This window comes from Aptenodytes patagonicus, chromosome 1, assembly GCF_965638725.1.
Source record: "Aptenodytes patagonicus chromosome 1, bAptPat1.pri.cur, whole genome shotgun sequence".
Taxonomy (NCBI): Eukaryota; Metazoa; Chordata; class Aves; order Sphenisciformes; family Spheniscidae; genus Aptenodytes; species Aptenodytes patagonicus.
The window spans coordinates 157047681-157069748 of NC_134949.1; the positions used below are offsets into that span (position 1 = coordinate 157047681).

Consider the following 22068-nt stretch of genomic DNA (forward strand, 5'->3'; position numbering starts at 1 on the left):
GTACCTTATGATCCTTCCTCATTTCTGGTCCATTGCTTGCATTTCTTACTGCGATTCCATACCTTTAATATTTTCTCCGCAACAATGAGAATAGAATTGTACTTTTGAAAAAAAAAAAAAAAAGTACTTTAAAAAAAACCCTGAAGTTCTAATTTGCTCTTTCCCAGGATCTGGACTGTAAGTAAATCATATTATAGAATTATAATATGAGGCACATAAAAATGAAAACAATTGGCTATGTTGGTATAAATATGAAAGTAAAAACTCTGTGAGCATGGCAGCTAACTAAGTTTGCTTTCCAATAGGTTTGTCTCATGACAAATGAGTTTTTAAACTCAATTATAGAAGACTGCAGCGGAAGGTCACCCTTAATAGATACTGGGGACACATTACGAATGTCCTATTTCAGGAACAGCTGTGATCGGAGCTTTCTCCTTTTTAATCATCAGAAGAGAAAGATGAGAGGAAAAAAATACAAAAAAAAATCAAAACAGAACCTAAGCTAGAGTGGGTTCTCTGGTGTCTAATTTGAGTTCATTTCACATCGCATTTTTCTTCTTTATGAGAACATTAATAAGGATCCTTCTGTTCTAGTGACATGTGAAGAACTCAGTGTCAAAGACCTCTGTCCACCTAATAAGTTTTGAAACCTCAATCATCAAATTTACAAGGAAGATATTGGGACCAACAGACAGATTTATTAACATATTGACACAGGCACAGTGACAATGCAGGCTTCCCTTATAGAAAGATACATACCAAAATCACACCCATAGTCACTTCAGTTTTACACATCTTTCCTTCCCTTCTTTCTGATCTATATTTTTTTCTGTGCAGAGGGTAAACTCTTGCAAACTCTTCAGGACAGAGATACTATCTAAACACAGAGGGAAAGTGTGCTGACTGATGCTTCTGCCTTTATTGAAGATCTTTAGCTGTGGATGCTGTGGCTAGCTGGGGCTTTGCATTCCTCAGTTAATATTAAACATGTAACATAGCTGCAACTGACATGGGATCCTGGATTCTTCAGTCAGAGAAAATTCCCATTAGTCATGAAAAATTTAGTTCAAATAAGCAATACAGGATTAGACCATTATCTATTATAAATCCTTTTTTCAAGCTAAAGTATTTATGAGATAAACAAGGTCTGTTCTTGCAAAAAAAAGACTAGTCCCCAGTGTTTTCAGAAAGGATGGATTTTATTTTGTAATTGCCTCTTTGCAGAAAATCATTGGAAGACTACACAGGAAAAATACTTGTTATTTTTTAGCAGAATAAGTTGATGTGTGCTTTATTTACTTTCAACAGGAGCATTTCTACTGAAATTCCAGATAGAACCAACCACTCTAGAAGGCTAAAATCATAATTGAAAACAAACAGCGTCACCATATTATTTTGCTTTTCATATGTACTTACCCATTACGATATGTTTTTAACTCGCAGTCCAATACATAAACACATATGTTATGCAAAAGCACCCACACCACAAAGAGGTAGGTAAAGCTCTGACTATTTCCACTGCATTAGCATGTGCAAGTTGTACACCAGGCAACAGGAGATGACATTTGATTCGGGTGATTAGTGGCTTCCACCTTTAACTGTGTTATATTCATTTACAGTGAGTGCACATCAGTGTTGTCCTGCGTCAGCTTAAACCCATTCGTTTCCAACTTTTTTTTGTGTTAGTTAAAGTTTGGATGCATTGCATTCCAGGGAGCTGCCTTTTCGCTTATTTATGTTTGTAGCTTTACAGGGGCTTAGTTCCCTTGGGTGCAGTTTACTCTCAAGTACTGCATTCAGAGGGCAAAAAGATCTTAAAGTGGACATAAATTACATTTGGCTGAGTACAAGACTCAATCGATATACTTTAAACATTTGAATACTTCCTGAAATCCTGCTGGGACAGCTGGGATGGCTAAACACACGCTGGGGGGAAGTTGAGGAATTAACCATAACCTCGGGAGACCCGTGTGCTGAGGCTCCATCTAGAGTCAGTGGAGAGAGACTGGCTCCAAAATTAGCCTCCTTGCAGAGTTTGCTTTTCTCTGTTGGCTGCAAAGAGCCTCTTTCTCAGGGAGATCAGCCTTGCTATTCTGGAGCTAATATTTTTGAATGTTTCCTAAGAAAAAAAAAATCAGCTGTTATTTTAATGTTTAACCTCCATCTTAGAGCTCTAGACTCCAAAAGGGCATGATGCTTCAGTCCAGAACAGGTCAAAGGAGAGTACATTTTGAAGCACAGACTATACTTTAAATACTTCCACAGCAGAGTTGGGTTTGCCCACAGACTGTAACTACTGGTAAATTCACGATAGCAAGATGGGCTGTTGTACCATCACTTTGAAACTGATCATTTAGACCTGTGCTTCCTGTTTACCCAGTTCTACTCCATTTCCCCAAAAAACCCAATACAATAGCTGAACTATGTCAGTATTTGGCACGCTTTTTTAAGAGCACAAAAAAACTGGTTTTGATTATTATCAGGAGTGAGGCCCTTTTATCAAAATGGTAAACTACCTGGAAGAAATAGTCTAAGAAAGAATGAATCCTACCGCTTAAAACTTCATAAAGTGTTGTTTGCAAGGCTTCTCTAGTGTCTGACTCCGAGAGTGACCATTGCCAACACTATGCCAGGCCAGCTGAGGCTTTGTCTAGCCAAGCCTTGAAAACATTGCACAACAGAGGTACTAAGCACAGTCCTAGTGTTGCTCTGCTGTTTCCACACCCTGAACAGAAAATGCTTCTGTTGGTTCACTTGTGCTTCGTAATGCTTCTCCATCTCAAGCAAGTCCTATGTACTGGAGTAACTTGCGTGAAAACATTGTACAATTATACAAAATACCATACCTGAAAAGCAACTGGAGATGACCTACGAGCTATTAAGGACTAGATGCTAACTTTGTCACCTTTCTGCTTTTGCTCCAACCTCCACTGGGACTCCACTGGTTTATGCTTGCATGAAGCATGATGTCTGCAGGGCTTCCCCTGGTGCCTGGTGGAGACAATTAAAGTCTTCCCACTGCATTCCCTCACTTTTGGGTTTGGGTTTGTTTTCCTTCTGGAACTACAGTGTTGATTATCATTGCTGATCCAAGACCAATAGTCCCAGGTTGTTAAAGCAATCAATCCAACAGCTCACCTTCTTAAATTCTATCTTTTTTCACCTTCCTCTAGGTTGGAAAAATCCACAAGAACGCTGCTCGCAAAAGAGAATACCACGTACTGTTCATGGTGATCACTACAGTTATCTGTTATCTCGTGTGTTGGATTCCCTATGGAGTTATAGCATTACTTGCAACATTTGGTAAGCCAGGTGTGGTGACTCCAGTTGCAAGCATCATACCTTCCATCCTAGCAAAAAGCAGCACTGTTTGCAATCCCATTATATACATACTTATGAATAAGCAGGTAAGACATATATTATTTTTAAATTGTCTTTTCTTCAGGGCCTGTCAGGCATTCTTGACAACTGTGACTACCAGTCCTATAGATGTGCCTTTGGGAGAAGGGTGTTCAAGGCTTGTCCAAACAATATCACTGGAGTCTTGGGGTGGAAGTGTTTGCAATCAACATAATATATTGCTAGATAGGAAGAACAGATAAACGTTTTTTTTTTATTGAAATTGCTTGTGTTCTTCTGAGGACACACTGGGTGTTAATTTGTATGCTGCAGAGTTGCCAAAGGTATTGGCATCTATTTACAAGAAGAATGCTCAAACATTTGCCGGGGAGGGCGGGGAGAAAAGAGGGACAAGAAGAGGAAGAGATTTCATGACCTTGAAAACAATATAAAAGAGGAGACCATTTACAAATACCATTTTCATGACAGAACCCCTTGAAAACAAATGGTCATTGCAATTACAGTTTTTGTGGACTTCTGCATCCTTCCTGTTAAATTCCCAGCTCAGCTACCTGCCAAAATAGATAATGAATTTTGTCTCATGAGGACCAAGGCCAATTCTAGCACTTCTAAAAATGCCTAGATCCAGTTCAGGTCCCTTGTTCCTGTAAATGGCATTTTCAGTACACAAAAGTGAACTTCCTAATGTTCCTGTGTTGACAATTCTGACTCTAAAGTTTGATAATGGCAGATCTGGAAGTTTTAAAAGCGTTTTGCAGTAAGAAATTTGGAAAATATGCATAGTTTATGAAAACACCTTATTTTTTTTATTACATTACGTGTTAGAGGTTGTTCTCAATTTCCTTTTTTCATTATATCCATTACACTATTATAAAGCAAATAAACACCCTTTATCCTTTCTTGCTCAGTGTATGCTGGAGCCTACTCTTAGTATTTATCAACAGCAGCATTATATTATTACGGAGCCTAGACAAGGGAAAAGCTGAACGTAACAACCAAATATATTCCAATTTTGCCACAGCCCGAGATCATTCTTGGTCTGGTTCATCTAACCTAAAGTTCTTAAACAAGGAATGAATCTGCTCCTGGAGTTTGAGCGAAAGATCTCAGGCAAGCCCTGAAACCTCCCTGAAATCAGAAGGAAAAAGTACTATTGCCTTCCCCAAGACCAGGACTTCATTTCCAAAATCTAGTTTGAGCTGACGTTGAAAAAGATAGAGAGCTCCATTTGAAAAGTGCTAGTGCTGAAGAAAAATAGTAACTTTTTCTCCTTCCCCTTACCTTTTACAATTCTTATGGAAACTTCTCAACAGTAGCATCTGTCTTGCTTCTTTATCCTCTGAGCGCTTTGACTGAGGTCCTTGACTTCCATGAGATTATCTGACCGTGCCGTGATCACTGGAGCAGGCTATAACAGAGATCGCAAGTACATTCTGGCATTGTCTTTACACATGGAGCACATCCCAAATAGCAAGAGTATGGAAGCCGGGGGAAAGATACGGGTCCTAAAACACATTAACTCAGTACAGAGCCTTGAGTGCCTCCATATGTCTCGAGAACAGAATCACACGCACAATTACCTGTGATGACAACCTGGCATCCACAGATATACACACAATTAAGGCTGGTTTTATATTCTCAAAGTGCTCCAAGCAGTTATTGAGAACTGTGTATTCTGCAGCATCAAAGGCTTATGAGACAGTCACGCTGCTGTGGGTGTGCTGAGGCAAAAAGGAAAGGCTCACTGTTGAGAAAAAGTTGATTAGCAAGAATAAAACCAGGGTGCTTGCATATCACAGGAATGTAGCAAGCTGTCTAAAATCACTCCTTCCTTGCAGTAGCTGTCTCTTTCAGCTATAAAGGAAGCACTTCTAAATGCTCAACTTGTTTCTCAATATGGAGTTTACTTTTGATCCAGTTTATCATCTCTTACAAGGAAAGATCAGTGTGGGATGATCTGTCTACGAAGAGAAGATTCTGTTAGGACAGTTTTGAGGCAAGGCAGGCAGTTTCTTAGCAGCAGGAACTGGAAAGGCTGTGCAACAATTCAGGAGCACCATGGCAGGGAACTGGAAACAGTTTCTTAAATGTCCTTCCTTCATCTCCAGTCACATGTGAGACCAATGTATTAGATTTGTCTCTTTGAACACTGAGAATGTTTCATTTGTTTCCCACTGCCTCCTGCTCCACAGCTGCCACCATTGAACAAAAAAATGCAAAGGGGCAAAGTCAGATCAGTCTTGGAGGGTGGATCATTAGTTGCCAGCTGGTAGTCACTCTATGGGTTGGGTTTTTTTCATAGTTGACTTCCTTGTTGTTGCAGAAATCAAGACAAAAATCACTCCTGAAAAGGAGCTCGGTCAGATTTGGGATAAATACTTTTCACTGTAATAAAACCAAGATAATAGCTGTGGCCTAACACTGATCTGCAGCACTCATCTGCTGTGCCACTGTGTATTAGCAGTAAAAAAAAATATTTTTATCTGACACTGAGGAATGAACTTCACTCAAAAAGGTGTGAAACACATGCCTCCATCTGTTCCCCTTCCTTTCAGAACAGGAACAATAGTAACACCCTCATCCGATGCGTCACCAGTGTTCACGGCACCTCAGCTACTCTGTAGTTGTTCTCATTCTGTTTTGTAAATTTAACACCTCAGGAAAAGCTGTCTTCTTCCTGTCACTCAGCTTTTCTGGGCTTCATTCTTAGCTGAGAATTGTCACAGGAGGCTGGTGCCTCCCAGCACAGAAATTATCTGGCCTGCATTTTTCACAGTCCTCTCTTCACAGTTGCAAGATGCCACAGTAGGCTATTTACTCCTGCATCTTATAAATACACTGAGAACATATGGCTTAATTTTTAGTTCTTTGTGCATAAGCTAACCTTTTTGCTTTGGGACATGCCCTGAAGATTGCAAAACGGCATTGGTTGACTGCAGCTGTGCTGTTAGCTTCCAGCTATCATAAATCAATGTGGAATATTGTGGAACCACCAGCCTCTGAGTCAGCCTTAAAACTCATCCTGCAGAGCACACCTTTAAATTAACTCTCAAGCAGGCCCTGAGTCACTTTCATGGTCCAGGAACCCCACAGAAAAAGTTTTGTCTTTGCCGTCGCCTTCTGCACTGACCTGAGGCGATGAAACGCTGGGGAAAATGGTGAATTTCTTTCCAGTCGCAGGGACTCCCTCAGGCAGGACTGGGTGAGGCACGACGCTTTCCTTCTTCCTCTGCTCTCCTCCAGGAGGAGAGAGATGCAACGTTTAAGGTCGACTGTTGCTGGCCTGATAACATCACACCAGGCAGACATTAAGCTTCATTGACAAAGCTGTAAAGCACTAAACTGCCTGAGACCGAGTGATGTTGGGGGGGGAAGGTGGAGGAGACAGTAGAGAAGGAGACTCTGTTTTCCCCGTTCTCTCACTCTGGATGGCTCTTTTGCCCCTTGGCAGCACGGCCGTGTGTGCCTGGGGCAGCCCTCCCCGAAGGGCAGGCCCCCGAAAATGCAGCACACAGCCAAGTACCATGCCAGCTGGGCTGGCACTGCTACCTCCAGTTGCCGGAGCAAGCTGGGCAGGGTCAGCATGCTTAGGCTTTCAGTGCGTCAGTCCTTTATAGTTACACAGTTAATGTAGTTATGCAGATTTTCTGTTTCATCTTCTCTTACCTCTCTCAGTGTCTTTTATTCCCATCACAGCTCCCTGTCAAGTTTGCATTGTCTCTCTTCAAACTTCCACCCATGCAGCACCCCAAACAGATTTTTAATGACGGCTTCAACTACTTTCCTTTCACCGGGGTGGTGCTGACAGAAACCTGCTCTTTCACGAATTACATGCTAGCAGGTATTAAGCATTCACCTGAGAGATACAGAGCTTCCCCGTAGCCATAGGCTTGCTGCTGCAGAGATGATCACTTGGGGCATCTTGCTTTCATGTATTCCATAGAAAGGCACAGGGAGTCTGACATGGAAGAGCTTTCTGGCTCGTGTAATTGAACTTGAGAACATACTGCACTGAGAACCAGGGATCATTAGCTGGGTAACATAATGATGTGGCAGCTTTTGAGGTTAACCTTATCTTACGTATCAGAAGTTCATTATTTATTGATACAGAAGTCAAGATATGAATAACGAGTGCTTGAGAGGGTATGGTTATGGGTGAGACACAGTGAGATTGAATGAATCTGCACTTGCTATTTCACATAACTTCAAGTTAGCACTCAGAGAAAACAAATCTGCTGCATTGCTACTGACAGCAAAATTTAAGTCAAAATAAACCCATATCACTCAAAGATCTACAGAACCAATCACTTGGAAGCCACTGCTCAGATTATAAGTCACAACCTTTGTTGATGTAAAATAGTGTTACTCTACTGCAGCTCATGCTGCATTGAAGCTCATGGGCTTCTGACTAATTGCTTCCACACATTTCGTCACTCAGGTAGCACACCTGAGGCTCCCTGAACTACTGAAACTCAGGCTAGCACATCTAATACTGCATATTACAATTAGAAAGAAAGCCCTCCTAAACCCTGTGATCAGCTATGTGCCATTTCTGCTGTCAGAAAGTGCTTCTAAGCAAAAGTAAGGAGGGAAAGTGTGAGGGAAGGGATGTATTAGATGTGAGTAGAAGTCCCTGATTAGCAGTCTGATTTCTACTCTCTGTCTTCTTGTATTAAAATCATTGCACTTATAAAAATAGAAGCTGACCCTGTCATTTTCCCCAAGGATTTGGAGAAGTGATGCTGAAAAGAATATACACGCTTATTTGAAAATAATTAATACTGTGAACTTTCCGAATTTATCATGTATTGAGGGGGGGCTGGGTGAGGGAGGAATTAAACAGAAAGATTGAGCAAACTAAGCCAACTGCAGAGACTTGTGGGGTTTTTTGTTTCTGGTGGACAATGAGATTCAAATAATAGTAATGTACTTAAGAGTGTTCCCCAACGAGACCTGGACCCAGCGTGTGCAACTGTGCTTCTCAGGAGCAAGCACTTACTCAGGCACACAGCCCTGTTGCTGCAGTGGGACTACTCACACATTGAATTGTCTTCAGGTTTATCTTCATTGTTCATGCACACAAGGTAAAATAGTTGCCTGGGCCCAAGCTGAGAGCCTCTATGGAGGGGCTGTGAAGAAGCAGGGGAACAGTGTTGGAGTCTGATGTGCGGTAAGCAGGAGTTAACCCAGCAGGGACATGGAGCTTCCCCAGCAGGTTAGAACTGTGAGCAAAAGGAAAGGCATTTTCATATTATTTTACTACATTAGGGTGCCAGATAGCCCACCATCCAGAGAACTGGTGCTGGCTCAGATCACAAGTCAGAAACCTCCCAGGCATGCTGAGGTGGTCCCTGGGAGGCTGTACCACCACCACCCGCCTCTCACCAAGTCAGTTGCCACCCATGCCAGCCCCTCTTCCAGGGCCTTCGTGGAACTTCCCTGCTGCTAGACGAGGAACAAGGAGTCCTCCTTTCTTTAATGATAATCTGTCTGTGCCTTATATACGCAGTTTTCTAGCAACTCTTTTCAGTCCTTCTTGATCTTACCTTATGCACTGAGCAGGGAGAAATGCATACGCACTTTGGGAAACAAAGCTACACATGATAGTCATAAAAAAAATAATAATAACCTTAACATTTCCCAACTGGCTGTATAACAGCTGTTTTTTCACAGTCAATTTTCAGGCAGTATTGTGCAGTTTTCAATATTTCCAACAAAAGGTAATGTTTCATTTTTAAAGCTGCAGGAATACATGGCTAAGTTAATGCTGCTTTTTTTTTTTTAAGCTTCTCATTTTCCCACTTGGAAAACTAAGATATTTCAGCTGCATGAGGACACAAAACTACAGATCTGGAAAGATAGTATATGTCCTGGTTTCAGCTGGCATAGAGTTAATTTTCTTCGTAGTAGCTGGTATAGTGCTGTGTTTTGGATTTAGCATGAGAATAATGTGATAACGCACTGATGTTTTGTTGCTAAGCAGTGTTTATACTGAGTCAAGGACTTTTCAGCTTCCCATACTCTGCCAGCGAGGAGATGCAGACCACCTCGGGGGGAGTATAGGCAGGACAGCTGACCCAAACTGGCCAAAGGGATATTCCATACCATGTGATGTCATGCTCAGTATATAAGCTGGGGGGAGTTGGCCGGGGGGCAGCGATTGCTGCTCGGGGACTGGCTGGGCATCGGTTGGTGGGTGGTGAGCAATTGCATTGTGCATCACTTGCTTTGTATATTCTTCTATTATTATTATTATTATTACTATTTTACTTTATTTCAATTATTAAACTGTTATCTCAACCCACGAGTTTTCTCACTTTTACTTTTCCAATTCTCTCCCCCATCCCACCGGGGCAGGGGGAGTAAGCGAGCGGCTGCGTGGTGCTCAGTGGCCGGCTGAGGTTAAACCACGACAGTGTATAATGCAGGGACAGTTGTGTCAAGCCTCATTTTATGCACAAATTGGAACACACCTATTAAGTCCTGAAAAGAGACCCCGTTTGTTTAGTTCATGACCTTCTAGAGGTTCGTGGGCTTACCATAAGATTTATTATCTTAAGTTGTTATAATTTTTCATTAAAATTCATGTAGATGTTAATACTCATGATGTGTTTTTTCATCTCTTCACTGGTAGCTGGGCTGACTTTGAGTAAATAATAGTCAACATAAAAAAGTGATGGCTGCATTACTTCCTCAGCCATCTGGAAATGGCGAGAATTTTTGTCCAAATAGAATTGCACACCCAAGCTCTTAAGTTGAAAATGGGCCAGGTCAAAATGATCTCTTCGTGCAGAATACTCTACACTAAGTACAATATTATAGTACAGTTCAGAAGCATTTTGACTTTATTTCTCTCCCAACATGCAGTGTTATGACTTTTTAAAGTTGAGGGGCAAAGAGAGGAAAGGTCTCAAGGGCACCTTTGCTGCTGTCATAAGGTATAACTGCATTTTACACAGTGAGTTCAAAATTACTTTAGGAATTTCTCCCACAGCTCATGACAAAAAGATCAGTTCACAGAAATAACCTGGGCATTTAACTAGGGTCCCAAGCAGCCTCAGCCAGCCTTCATGCTGCCCCAGGCTACATCTTTGGTACAACCCAGCTGAGAATGTTGACATGAGCTCAGCCTTGTCCTGCTTGCCGTGTGGATGCTCTCTGGGGGGCTGGACTGGCTTCAACATCACAGACTTGCTTCTTTAGACCCAGGGCAAAAGTAGGAAGCAGGCAGCCAGGCCACCTCTCATGCAAGCAAAATATTAAACAAAATTGGAAACTAATACACATGAATGAACAAAAACACAGGATAAGCACATGTGTTTTGGACTACATAATGACTTGCAACTTATGGCTAGGGAATGCAGTAATGGAAATGACATCCAGTTAAAAGATCTTCCTTTCTGGAAGACACAGAAAGTGAAGGGCAGCAATATCTCTTTACTTTATATATGATTTTAAACAGCATCTAATAGGCTGATGTCTCTTCCTATATTGCTCTTTTCATAGCACTGGAGAAACATGGGGCTTCACAGAAGTGGGAAGAGACCTCCACATTAGACAAGGGAAATGAATGGGTCAGAACACCTAGGGGAAAATGCAATGAGTAGGGTTTGTAAGCAAAGACAATGGGATCCTTTTGTAGTCCATATCCACTCTGCAAAGTGGCATTTTTGAAAGAAGGAGAAAAGAGGAGACTCCAAGGAGGGTGAAGCTGAGGTCAAATTTGAAGTGACAAGTAGTGCAGAAAGAGAGAGAGAGGATCCCTCAAGGGTCCGTACTGGGACCAATACTATTTGGTATCTTCATCAAAGACATAGGGGGATTGAGTGCACCTTCAGATGACACCAAACTGAGTGGGGCCATTGATATGCTTGACGGAAGGGATGCCATCCAAAGGGACCTTGACAGGCTTGAGGAGTGGGCCTGTGCAAATGTTATGAAGTCCAACAAAGGCAGATGCAAGGTCCTGCACCTGGGTTGGGGCAATCACCAGTATCAATATAGAATGGGGAATGAGTGGATTGAGAGCAGCCCTGCCGAGAAGGACTTGGGGATACTGGTGGATGAAAAGCTGGACATGAGCCAGCAATGTGCGCTTGCAGCCCAGAAGGCCAACCGTATCCTGGGCTACATAACAAGAAGCATGGCCAGCAGGTCCAGGGAGATAATTCTGCCCCTCTACTCTGCTCTGGTGAGACCCCACCTGGAGTACTGTGTTCAGCTCTGTGGTCCCCAGCATAAGAGACATGGACCTGCTTGGGCAGGTCCAGAGGAGGGCCACGAAAATGGTCAGAGAGCTGGAACACTTCTCCACTGAAGAAAGGCTGAGAGAGTTGGTGTTCAGCCTGGAGAAGAGAAGGCTCCGGGAAGACCTTGTGGCCTTTCAATATATAAAGGGGGCTTATGAGAAAGATGGATAGAGACTTTTTACCAGGGCCTGTAGTGACAGGACAAGGGGCAACAGTTTTAAACTGAAAGAAGGTAGATTTGTATTGGATGTAAGGAAGAAATTTTTTAAGATGAGAGTGATGAGACACTGGAACAGGTTGGCTAGAGAAGTTGTGGATGCCCTATCATTGGAATTGTTTAATGCCAGGTTGGATGGGGCTTTGAGCAACCTTATCTAGTGAAAGATGTTCCGGCCCATGGAAGGGGGATTGGACTAGATGATCTTTAAATGTCCTTTCCAACCCAAACCATTCTATCATTCTATGATACAGAAAATAATCTTGTCATATAACACACTTATTAGGCCTTTTCTTGTCTCTTCCACATATTCTGTAAACCTGGATGACTAACCTATTTCTTCAGAGGTTTAAGTGATCAGTGTCATTTAGAATAAGCTCTTAGGCACGATGCAGGTAAACATGTAGATCTATTTGGACGAGTCAACTTTCAAAACAAAAATATAGTTGAATCTCAACTTAACAGGTCACATCCACCCTAGAGCATTTTCATTGAAATTAGCTTAGAAAAGAAGAACCATTGCCTCAACTGTTCCCTGACAACCTTGCAGGTGATGCTGGTCAATAGAAAGGGTCATAGTCACACTCACAGGGAAACATCTGTAGGAAAATATTTGACCTCTAAAATCACTGTCACTATCCAAAGGGCAATAAAACAACAAACTCTTTAAGGATTCAAAGAATTTGTAGGGTTACACATCTCAACTTTTCTCCAGTACAGGGAAAACAGCTTCAGTCAAATTGTTTGCACTTGCCTATCGTGATCAGCCTATAGTTGTGCTGGGAGCTTCAGGACACCATTTACAATCAGCTATTTTTCATATACTTCCACCTGTAACATTAAACCTGCAGGGTAGAGTGATAAATGGAAGTTTCCAGTATCCAGAGATTGCTACAGAAGCAAGGAATGTGGTATATTCACAGCTAAAAAAAAAGGTGTTAGGATTCTTATAAGCAAGGCCCCTTGGTACCCTGTTTACTCTTGCAAGTATACACCAGCAGAAACTCAACCAAAGCAGTATTTCTTTGCTGTCTTCACATGTACATCTGTCCTCAGGGGAGTCTGGGTGGTCAAGAGCTCAGTCAGTGCTAAGAGAAATGCAGGAAAAAGGATAAGGTATTAATGACTGTGCTGTTTCCCACTTGCCATTACTTCAGAGTGATCTAGAAGTTGGGTGTAAGTACTTGGCATTTTGGTATATTTTTCTGAACTGATTTCCAAGTTTGGTGTGGACAGTTAAGGTCCTACAAAGGTGTACAGGATCTACAGGTAGAACGAACTTGTGCTGCTCTTCAAAATAGCATTGCCAAGTCACACTGAATGGACGTTACAGGACCTTCTGTTGCAGTGATCTCAGCTGCAACGCCAGGTCAGGGATCAGACTGAATTTTAGCCCACACCTTGGTCTGGCTAAGGTCAAGCATTAATTTAACCTCAGAATTCCCCATTTTAATTCTAATGCTTCTGCTTTTCTATAATATGTCCACATTTTACAGGCAGGTCTCCAGCTATGTATTTGCTGCAACTTACCATTTCAAAGCTGAATGCAGGCATAGGTCAGCTGAAGAAAAACAGAATCTCTAATGCAATGCAACAGATTATATGAACAAAGAATTTATTTGCTTTATGAGTACAATCAAATTCAACAGATGAAAAAGATTTGAAAAAGTAAGTGTAACCCTGGAGATAATAGAACCTCTCATTTTCCTCTCCTGTCCAATCACTGAATAATCTCTAGTGATATGGCAGTGGCATATACTAAAATTTTATCCGAAGCAGGATGTTTTTGTACATTTTGTGTCAGTTGACATTACTTCTCAGAGTTTTACTGTGTCTACCAGGTATATCTTTGCAGTTTTGTATCCAGCTAACAGTTCAAGCAACAATCATTTCACATTAGGTGGATTGAAAGAAAAACAAAATGAGATTTCCTAGTCAGAGAATATTTTTTGGCATTAATGTAACCTCCTCTAAACAAATATTGTTAATTGATTTAATCCTCAGTATCCTTGTAAAGCAGATAATTATCATCATCCTAGTTTTACAGCAGGAGAAATTTGAGGTCAAAGGTTAGATTACTGCTCAAAACTTCATGAACTTGCATGGTAAGTCTAATTCAAATCTGTAGAAGTTTATTTTATAATTTAATCATGATATCCTTCCTTCAGGGCAAAAAAGCTGCTGTACTCAAGGAAATAATGGTTGCCACAGTATGGAAAATACAACATAAAACTATATTGGGCCTGTAATTCATTAGAATAAATACCTTTTCATTATAAACTGCATCATTTAATGCAATTCAGAAATTTGACAGTGTCCAAATGAAAACAAATTTGAGGTTCCTTGTCTTTTGAAGTAGAAGGTGTTGCAGAGCTTTGTTCCTCTGATGTTTAGTATAGTAACTGCTTTCCAACTAAATTTATTTGTAGCCAGTTTATAAACCTTTATTCCTGATTTACTCAAGGAGCCCTTCTTCTTTGGTAGTTGTCTTCTCTTCATACTGGGACATACTTGGGACACTGCAAACAGATCACCTTCTGTCTCCATATTGTTAGGCTGAACTAGTTTAGTTCTTTTCATTTCCTCCAGTGACCTAGGCTCTTCATCTTTGCTGATCTCTTCTCCCTGGTATTCAGTGACAGAACACGTGGGAACAGTTCAAAGCTCCGTGAGGGGAGGTTTAGACTGGACAATAGGAAGTATTTCTTTACCAAGAGGGTGGTCAAACACTGGAACAGGCTTCCTGAGAGGCGGTCGATGCCCCAAGCCTGTCAGTGTTTAAAAGGCATTTGGACGATGCCCTTAACAACATGCTTTAACTTTTGGTCAGCCCTGAAGTGGTCGGGCAGTTGGACTAGATGATCATTGTAGGACCCTTCCGACTGGAACTATTCAATTCTATCCTATCCTATCCTATTCTACTGATGTCAAATCTAAACACAAACATCTTTAGTACTACTGTTTGCTATACGTAATCTCATGCTCAAAAGTAGTCAGGGCTCTTGATACTGTGCAAATGCCTGTGACCAAGAATATGCCCAGTTGCCGTCACTAGTGTGTAGTCATAGCAAAAGCAGTCCTGCAAAGGTCCTATCTTTCATTGTAGTATTCCCTTGCTGTGTAGGCAAGGGGCCACTCTTGTGGCATGGGCATGCGGTGGCAAAAGCAACACTCCAGTGAACAACACATTGGCTTCATAGTGCTTTCCTCTTCTATTTTTCCCTTGTAATAACTCTTCTAACTCTCTGAAATGACGAACCAGTTATTCAAATTATAACCTTTTTGGTAATCATGCTTGGGACTGTATGATCTGGGAAACAACGTCTTAGGAGTCCACTGGATGTTAGTAGAGGACCAACACTTCAATGCATTAGGAGTTATTTCTTGTTTCTGTCTTGTTTGCAGTGCTTAACTCTCTTGATTATTGTTATCTTCAGAATCTGAACTGAAAACAAGAACATCAGCTCTACAGTGACTTCTTAAATCCCTTTATTCTATCTAAATTAGGACCAGATTTTCAGAAATGGTTGTATAGAAATATGCAGGGGTCCATTATATAGGATACAACTACTGTATACCAAGTACTTTATGGATGACCTTGCTTCAGATTAAATATATTATCCCTTTAGGGGAAATACTTACTCAAGACCTTACAACTCACCCAGGGCTTTATAAGACTTCTGTGTATGCTGGCTTTAGGCCAATAGGAATACACTACAAGTAGGATTCAAAGGTTAACCAAAAACATATATAACTTGTCTTCCTTTTCACCTTCACTGCCTTCTCTCTCAGTGATGGCCAACAGCAAAATCAAGGGACTTCTATGTGAGTTATAAAACAAAAACCAGGCAATTTTGTAACTTGTCGGGCAGTTTCCCATTAAAGCATTTTCTTGGTGCAAAATGTGGTTTCTGCAAAATTAGAAGCTGTTAATTTTGCCAATTTTATTTTCAGCAGGGAAAAAGATAAGGACAAAATGTCCCATTTCAGGCCGGATCTCCATGCCTAAGCCTCTACACCTTGATTCCTGTAAAATATATCTTCAATGAAAAACACTGTCCTTCACCCAGGCAGATCAAGCTCCCTTACCAGACTGCATCCCCCATGCACCAGTGCAGTAACAGTGGTGGCTCAGCTAGGGGAGGACATGCAGTGAAGTGTTGCCCAGCCCAGAGATCTGGTTTATCGGGGAACAGGCAGAATGAAGCTGAACTTTAATTCCCTGAAGGCATCTACCTGTAATTGGATATTTTGACAGTCCAAGGTTTTGTCTGGAATTTTTTGATAATTTGTTTTGGTTTTGTCCGAGGTAAGAAAGAAATTGTAGAAGAATTAAAAATTCCATCACAACAGAAATTCTGGTTTCTCAATCCAATCGGTTCTGTTATTGCATTACATACACATAAAACCAAACAATTGCTAGCAAAACACAGTCACAACTCAAACCACCCTCGGTAATTTCTAGTTCTGTCTTGGGTAAAATCAATACCTAATTGGCTGCAAACCAAGAAGAAGATAAAAAACTGGAAAGACTTGGATCCCATCCCTTATACCCACCACTTACCACACTGCAGCTCTCATTGCCTGAAAAACAGTGTGAGCTTTCTAACAAGAGCCCTCATCCAGCAGCAGGATGCTTATCTGGTAATTAAAAGGTTCTTTCAGCATTCCCATATCAGAGCACCTCCAGTATTTCATTAATAGCAACTGATGGAAAGATCATTTTGGACAACAGAAGCTGTAGCAACAGGGCAGGTGGAATGGGAATCTGGGGGAAGGGAGGGCTTGTAAGAACCTGTGTTCTAGCCAGAGGTAGACTGAAAGATAGTACTGAGGAGGACTTGGTAGATAAAATGCCCAAGAGCTGCTGAAGTTGGGGTGTGTGTGTGTGTGTGTGTGAGTGTTAGCAGAATGTAAGACAGTGACCCACCCTCAAGCAAAAAGACCCTGAGTAATTCACAAGGGAAGATAGCCAACGGTATCATACTACAAAAATAACCTCATGAAAATAAGGCTTTGAATTTCCTTGTGCAGTATTCTTGGTCTCAGCCTAAGTGCAACTCTGTAAGAAACATCTGGAAGAACTGTTTTCCCTAAACATGCGTTACACACATAGCCAAGGATAGGCAGCTCATAACCCACAGCAAAAAAGAACACAATAAGATCACATTTCTACATTTATTAATGTACTTTCATCATAGCAGAATTGGGGCAGAAATGTATTGGCATAAACCCATCACAGTCAGCTGGAGTCTTTCTTTTAATCCTTGGGGGCTGATCCAGAGTCCATGGGTGAAGAACTGAAAATACAAGAAGAAACTGGTAGGCAGAACAGCATATTGACTATGACTAAATAAACACATACATTTTTTCAAGTGTCAAAATACTTACCATTGTTATTCTTTGAACTTTCAGCAAAATGGGAGTTATTTCAAAATGACCTGGAATCACTCATCCCATATTACAGGGGTAATAGACCCTTCATTTCTCCTCATGAATTAAAATGTTACTGTAGGGACTGGTAAATTTGCTGCTCCCTCTGTCAGTCAGGATCCATCAATCACACTGCAAAGCCCTAAACAATTCTGACTTAATGAAATGGGAATAGGAAATAGGGGCAGGATCCATTTTGTTGCTATTCACTGAAGTTCTTTGCTCTTCTTGTTCCTCACATTGCTGTAGGAAACTCTTCTTAAGTTTCTTTTAGGTAGGAGGAATTAACTTCACATATGCTACCCCTTTTGTATACTGTATGGGTTTTAGTAGCTCTGTTTAAGGCCAGGGAAGAGCATGTGCGAGATAAATATCACCATTCGTCTTTTTTTCCTGCAGTGATAAATCCCATTGAAAGCAACAGTGCTGTCTTAAACCACTGTGCATTGAAAACATAGTAGCGTTGTTAATTTTGTGCTTTCACGTGCACAGCCAATCCCTTTGAAATTCAGCAGCCATGCTGGTTACATTGAAGTATGGGTAAAGAAAAGTTTCTGTTTCCCCTAAGAAAATAACTATCCCCAGTTTATGATCCCTGCAGCTTTGATCTCTCACTTTGTTCACTTTATATGAGAGAGCATATTTCATGAGGACTTACTTACCTAAAAAGAGTACTTCTAAATGATTAAGGATTATCTGAAGAGTATGTTATATCAATGAAAATAAGGTAATACTTCTCAGACATTAGTGTAAGTGCTTTTGTTTCTGCTTTCCCTGCTCTTCCACCATGGAAGAACTTCGTTAGTATCATTTCAGTAACAGCTTATTGATTTGTTTTCTTCTCATCTCATCTCTACTGTTCTTGGGATGCTCCAGCTGCTCATTCCAATGCCTAATGGCCTGATAGCTACATTTAGCCCCGTGCATTTGTAAAGTCTAAATTAGGTCCATCAGATAGCGTATAATTCCATTTGTATAGAAGAAAACAAGCACTGAAAGAAACCGAAAAACAACCCAACACCTCCAGAGAGGAATATTGCTAGGGGAGAAAAATAATGTTGCTTGATCCAGTAGGAAGGTTCAGCAAATCCCCCCGTCCTCTTTTCTGAGAGAGCAGGCTCAGAAACAGGCCCAGAGCAGAACTTTCCCCACCTTTCCTTCCTGGTCATCTGCCCATACATCTGTCCTCCTTGTGCTCAGGATATAGCACCTTATATGAGCCTCCTGGTTCACATGCCTCATGAGCAGCAAGGCTGGGCCTAGGGGTAGACCTCAGGCACTTTTAGCTTGCACAAGAGACACACCTCATGTTTCTTGTCTTAACTTGCCAAAATTTCTTCCTACTGTCCCTGTCTTAATCCAAGGTGTAGATACTTTGGATCAGGAATACCGCCTAGTCTACAAAACATCAGACAACTCACAAGTCATGAACTCTAGCTTCTTGAGGCATGTTCACGTTACGCTTCCTTGAACTGCTATAATAATAATTACTAAACTATGCTTAACAGACCAAAAAAAAAAAAAAAAAAGTCTTCTAGTTTTATAGAAAACAATCCAGAATCCCCCATTTCCCTCCCTCTGAGGACTTCACCTGCACAGGAGACATACCTGCTGCACATGGTAGCAACAGTGCAGGATGTAGCCAGTACACCACATGCATCAGCACTCCAGGACTGAGGGTGGAAAAAACCCACTGTTTAGAAGGTGGGCCAGCAAAATATTTTAATCAGGAAGCTCAGTTGCAGTCAGACGCCTGTCTGGGAGCGAGGCAATTAACAGCAGCTGACACAGCCTGGAGTCAGCACTGGTAGCGATTTTCGCCGCTGGCTGCTTCCATAAACTCAAGGCAGCTGTGGTGTCTATTGCCTGCCCTCCTGAACCCCTCGGGGTTCCTGGAGTCCTCTCACAAGCATATATGGAATTGTTGCTACAGTAATAATCCCTTATCCGTCAGCATCCTGTAACCAAGAGGGTATTTGATTCATATTTGTCTATGCGCAGAAACAGGTCACCAGAGGGAATGGGTTTCCTTATTTCAGTTATCATATAGATGACTGTAAGCACATGGAGGTTGTTCAGAGTGTAGCAATGTAACCCCACAACTCTGATGGCATTAGTCTTTTCTCAGTTTAATTTGTGGGATTCATGTGTTTACAAAGAAGCTGAGCCTCAGCAGAAGTTAATTACCGTTCATAACTCTACCTTAGTTCTTCATTTTAAGATCACATCCCACCACACTAAACCTGACAGCAGCAAGATGACCACCAACAGATGAGTTGGGTTCCTCTCCAAATGTGCAGAAAAAAATAAGAAAACAAACAGCTAAAACCGATTAAGTGACTATTAGGAAAAAGTAGCAGTTCCGCCTTTGCATCTGGTATGGTACATTTTTCTAGCTGTTTCTTTCTCCTTCCTTGCTGTGTTTCATCATTCCTTGTCTCTCCCCCTTCCTTCCCCTGGAGCCCTTTCTTTACTTTTATAATTTTTAGGAATTCAGCAATCACACCAGCAATGCCTCCGCCTGTGATTTGTAAACAACCTACTTACGCTGCCAGTTCTCTGGTGGCTACTCTGGCTGCAGGGGAAAAAAACCCACTGTGTTACTGCATTACAGTTAGCTCTGTGTCACTTTATTATATTCAGTTAGCATTTCCATCAAACTTAATAAGCATTTACTTGAACATTAGCATATTTTTAGGAAAAAGAAATCACAGGGCATGCACTTCTAACTTGCCTTGGGTATCAAGGCATGAAGCTCAGGGGTCAGGCTGTACTTAACTTCCACAAAAGTGCAGTAATTTCTTTGAAGTGCTCTATCTGTAGTAACTTACCATTGTAAGAAAGTAGAATCTAAACATTAAGAATAAGGAAAGATACATGTATGGAGTGGACATTGGTAGGTTTTGGGGTGCAGCAGATTAATCCATGCTACTTTGATGAAACGATCAAATTACCCACGTGTCACCCTGGAAAGATCAAGATGCTAGGAATACTGTGTTCAGTTTTGGGCCCCTCACTACAAGAAGGACATTGAGGTGCTGGAGCGTGTCCAGAGAAGGGCAACGAGGCTGGTGAGGGGTCTGGAGAACAAGTCTTATGAGGAGCGGCTGAGGGAACTGGGGTTGTTTAGCCTGGAGAAAAGGAGGCTGAGGGGAGACCTCATCGCTCTCTACAACTACCTGAAAGGAGGTTGTAGCGAGGTGGGTGTTGGTCTCTTCTCCCAAGTAACTAGCGATAGGACGAGAGGAAATGGCCTCAAGTTGTGGCAGGGGAGGTTTAGATTGGATGTAAGGAAAAATTTCTTTACTGAAAGAGTGGTGAAACATTGGAACAGGCTGCCCAGGGAAGTGGTGGAGTCCCCATCCCTGGAAGTATTTAAAAGACGAGTAGATGAGGCACTTAGGGACATGGTTTAGTGGACATGGTGGTGTTGGGTTGACGGTTGGACTCGATGATCTTAGAGGTCTTTTCCAACCTCAATGATTCTATGATTCTATGATTCTATGAAAGCTAGAATAGAAATCCAACCAAACCGCAAGTGCTAGTGGACTGTTCATACTGATTGATGAAGTAGTCCCACAGTAAGCCACTACTTAATCATCACTGCAAGTGCAGTTTCCTGCAGAATAAGGTGGCAGGTGTGATTATAGCAAAAGACTGGCTCTTCCCTCACTTATCTAGCTGTTCTTCAATGGGTTCATGCTGCAGTCAAGACAGCAAGTTGGAGCAAGCATTCTGAAACATGTCTTACAGCCAGATCACAACAGGCGAGCTAATAATACAGATAAACAGACCAAAATGCCTGCATGAAGTTTGACCTGTCAGAAAACTATGCCCCTCAGAGCTGCTCAAGTGAAACACAGCTGACTTCTATGAATAAAAAGATAAAAGATACCTCCTTCAAAGGCACATTGTTCAGAAAGGGGCAGTCCAATTTTGGGAATAAGCCTGAAAATGAGTTGCTTCCAAGGTTCCCTGAGATACTATCAGAAAGGTAATGTCACACCTCCTAGAGCTGTTACTGCTAAAGAATAGGGAGTACAGCAAGATGTTCTCTGTACCCAACACAATATAGTTCATGGGTTTCAACCTCCTACTGAGATAGTGGTTTGTATGCAATGAGACAAGAACGTCATAGACAATGATGTTTACTGAGCATTTTATCATATGGAATACAATGATCATGTTTTGTTGGTTTTTTAAATGAAAAAAAGCAGAGTAAAAGCAAAGTTGATGGATTTGAAAAGCATCAATTAGTTGGTTCGTTCACGCATCCCAGCATTCAGTTTATCCCCTAGTGTAGCTTATTGTTCCGAGTTTTCTGAGAGGTGTTACTTGCATATCGTGACATATAGTAATTATCCCCTCAACACTGCCTGCCAGGAGGTGGCGTAACACACAGGATGAGCTGCATGATTACTGGCTGCCAGGAGTTCACGTGACAGCAATCCAACTTTTATCATTCCGCTAATGTGTAACTAGCTTTATTGTCGGCATGGACTCACGGTGACTCCCTGGGATGAAAACAGTGACTGTCACCTCCATTGGCCCAACTCCAGCCACTGCATAGTTCAAAGAATACCAAAAGCAGCAGAATGCCTCACATTTAATGGATGTAAGCACACTTGTAGTGGTTAAATTACACCACAGACTGAATGGCAAGTTATGTTTTCCCTTTGGAAAGTTGTTTTTCAATTAATTGATAAAAAAGTCTGTTCTTATTTTTTAAGACATGACGCTGGATTCCTTGAATGGGTGGCACAGCCATGTAGCTGAAGTTTACCAGCATTTCAAGTACAACATCAAGTC

General features: G+C 41.5%; 1 protein-coding gene across 1 annotated transcript in view; it reads left to right on the forward strand.

The window, feature by feature from the left end:
* LOC143171269 (opsin-3-like) overlaps positions 1 to 22068 on the forward strand; it is a 92825-nt gene that overhangs the window by 62825 nt on the left and 7932 nt on the right. The window contains exon 3 of the mRNA XM_076360138.1: positions 3174 to 3407. Coding sequence (XP_076216253.1) covers positions 3174 to 3407 — 234 coding nt within the window. The remainder of the gene's footprint in view (positions 1 to 3173; positions 3408 to 22068) is intronic.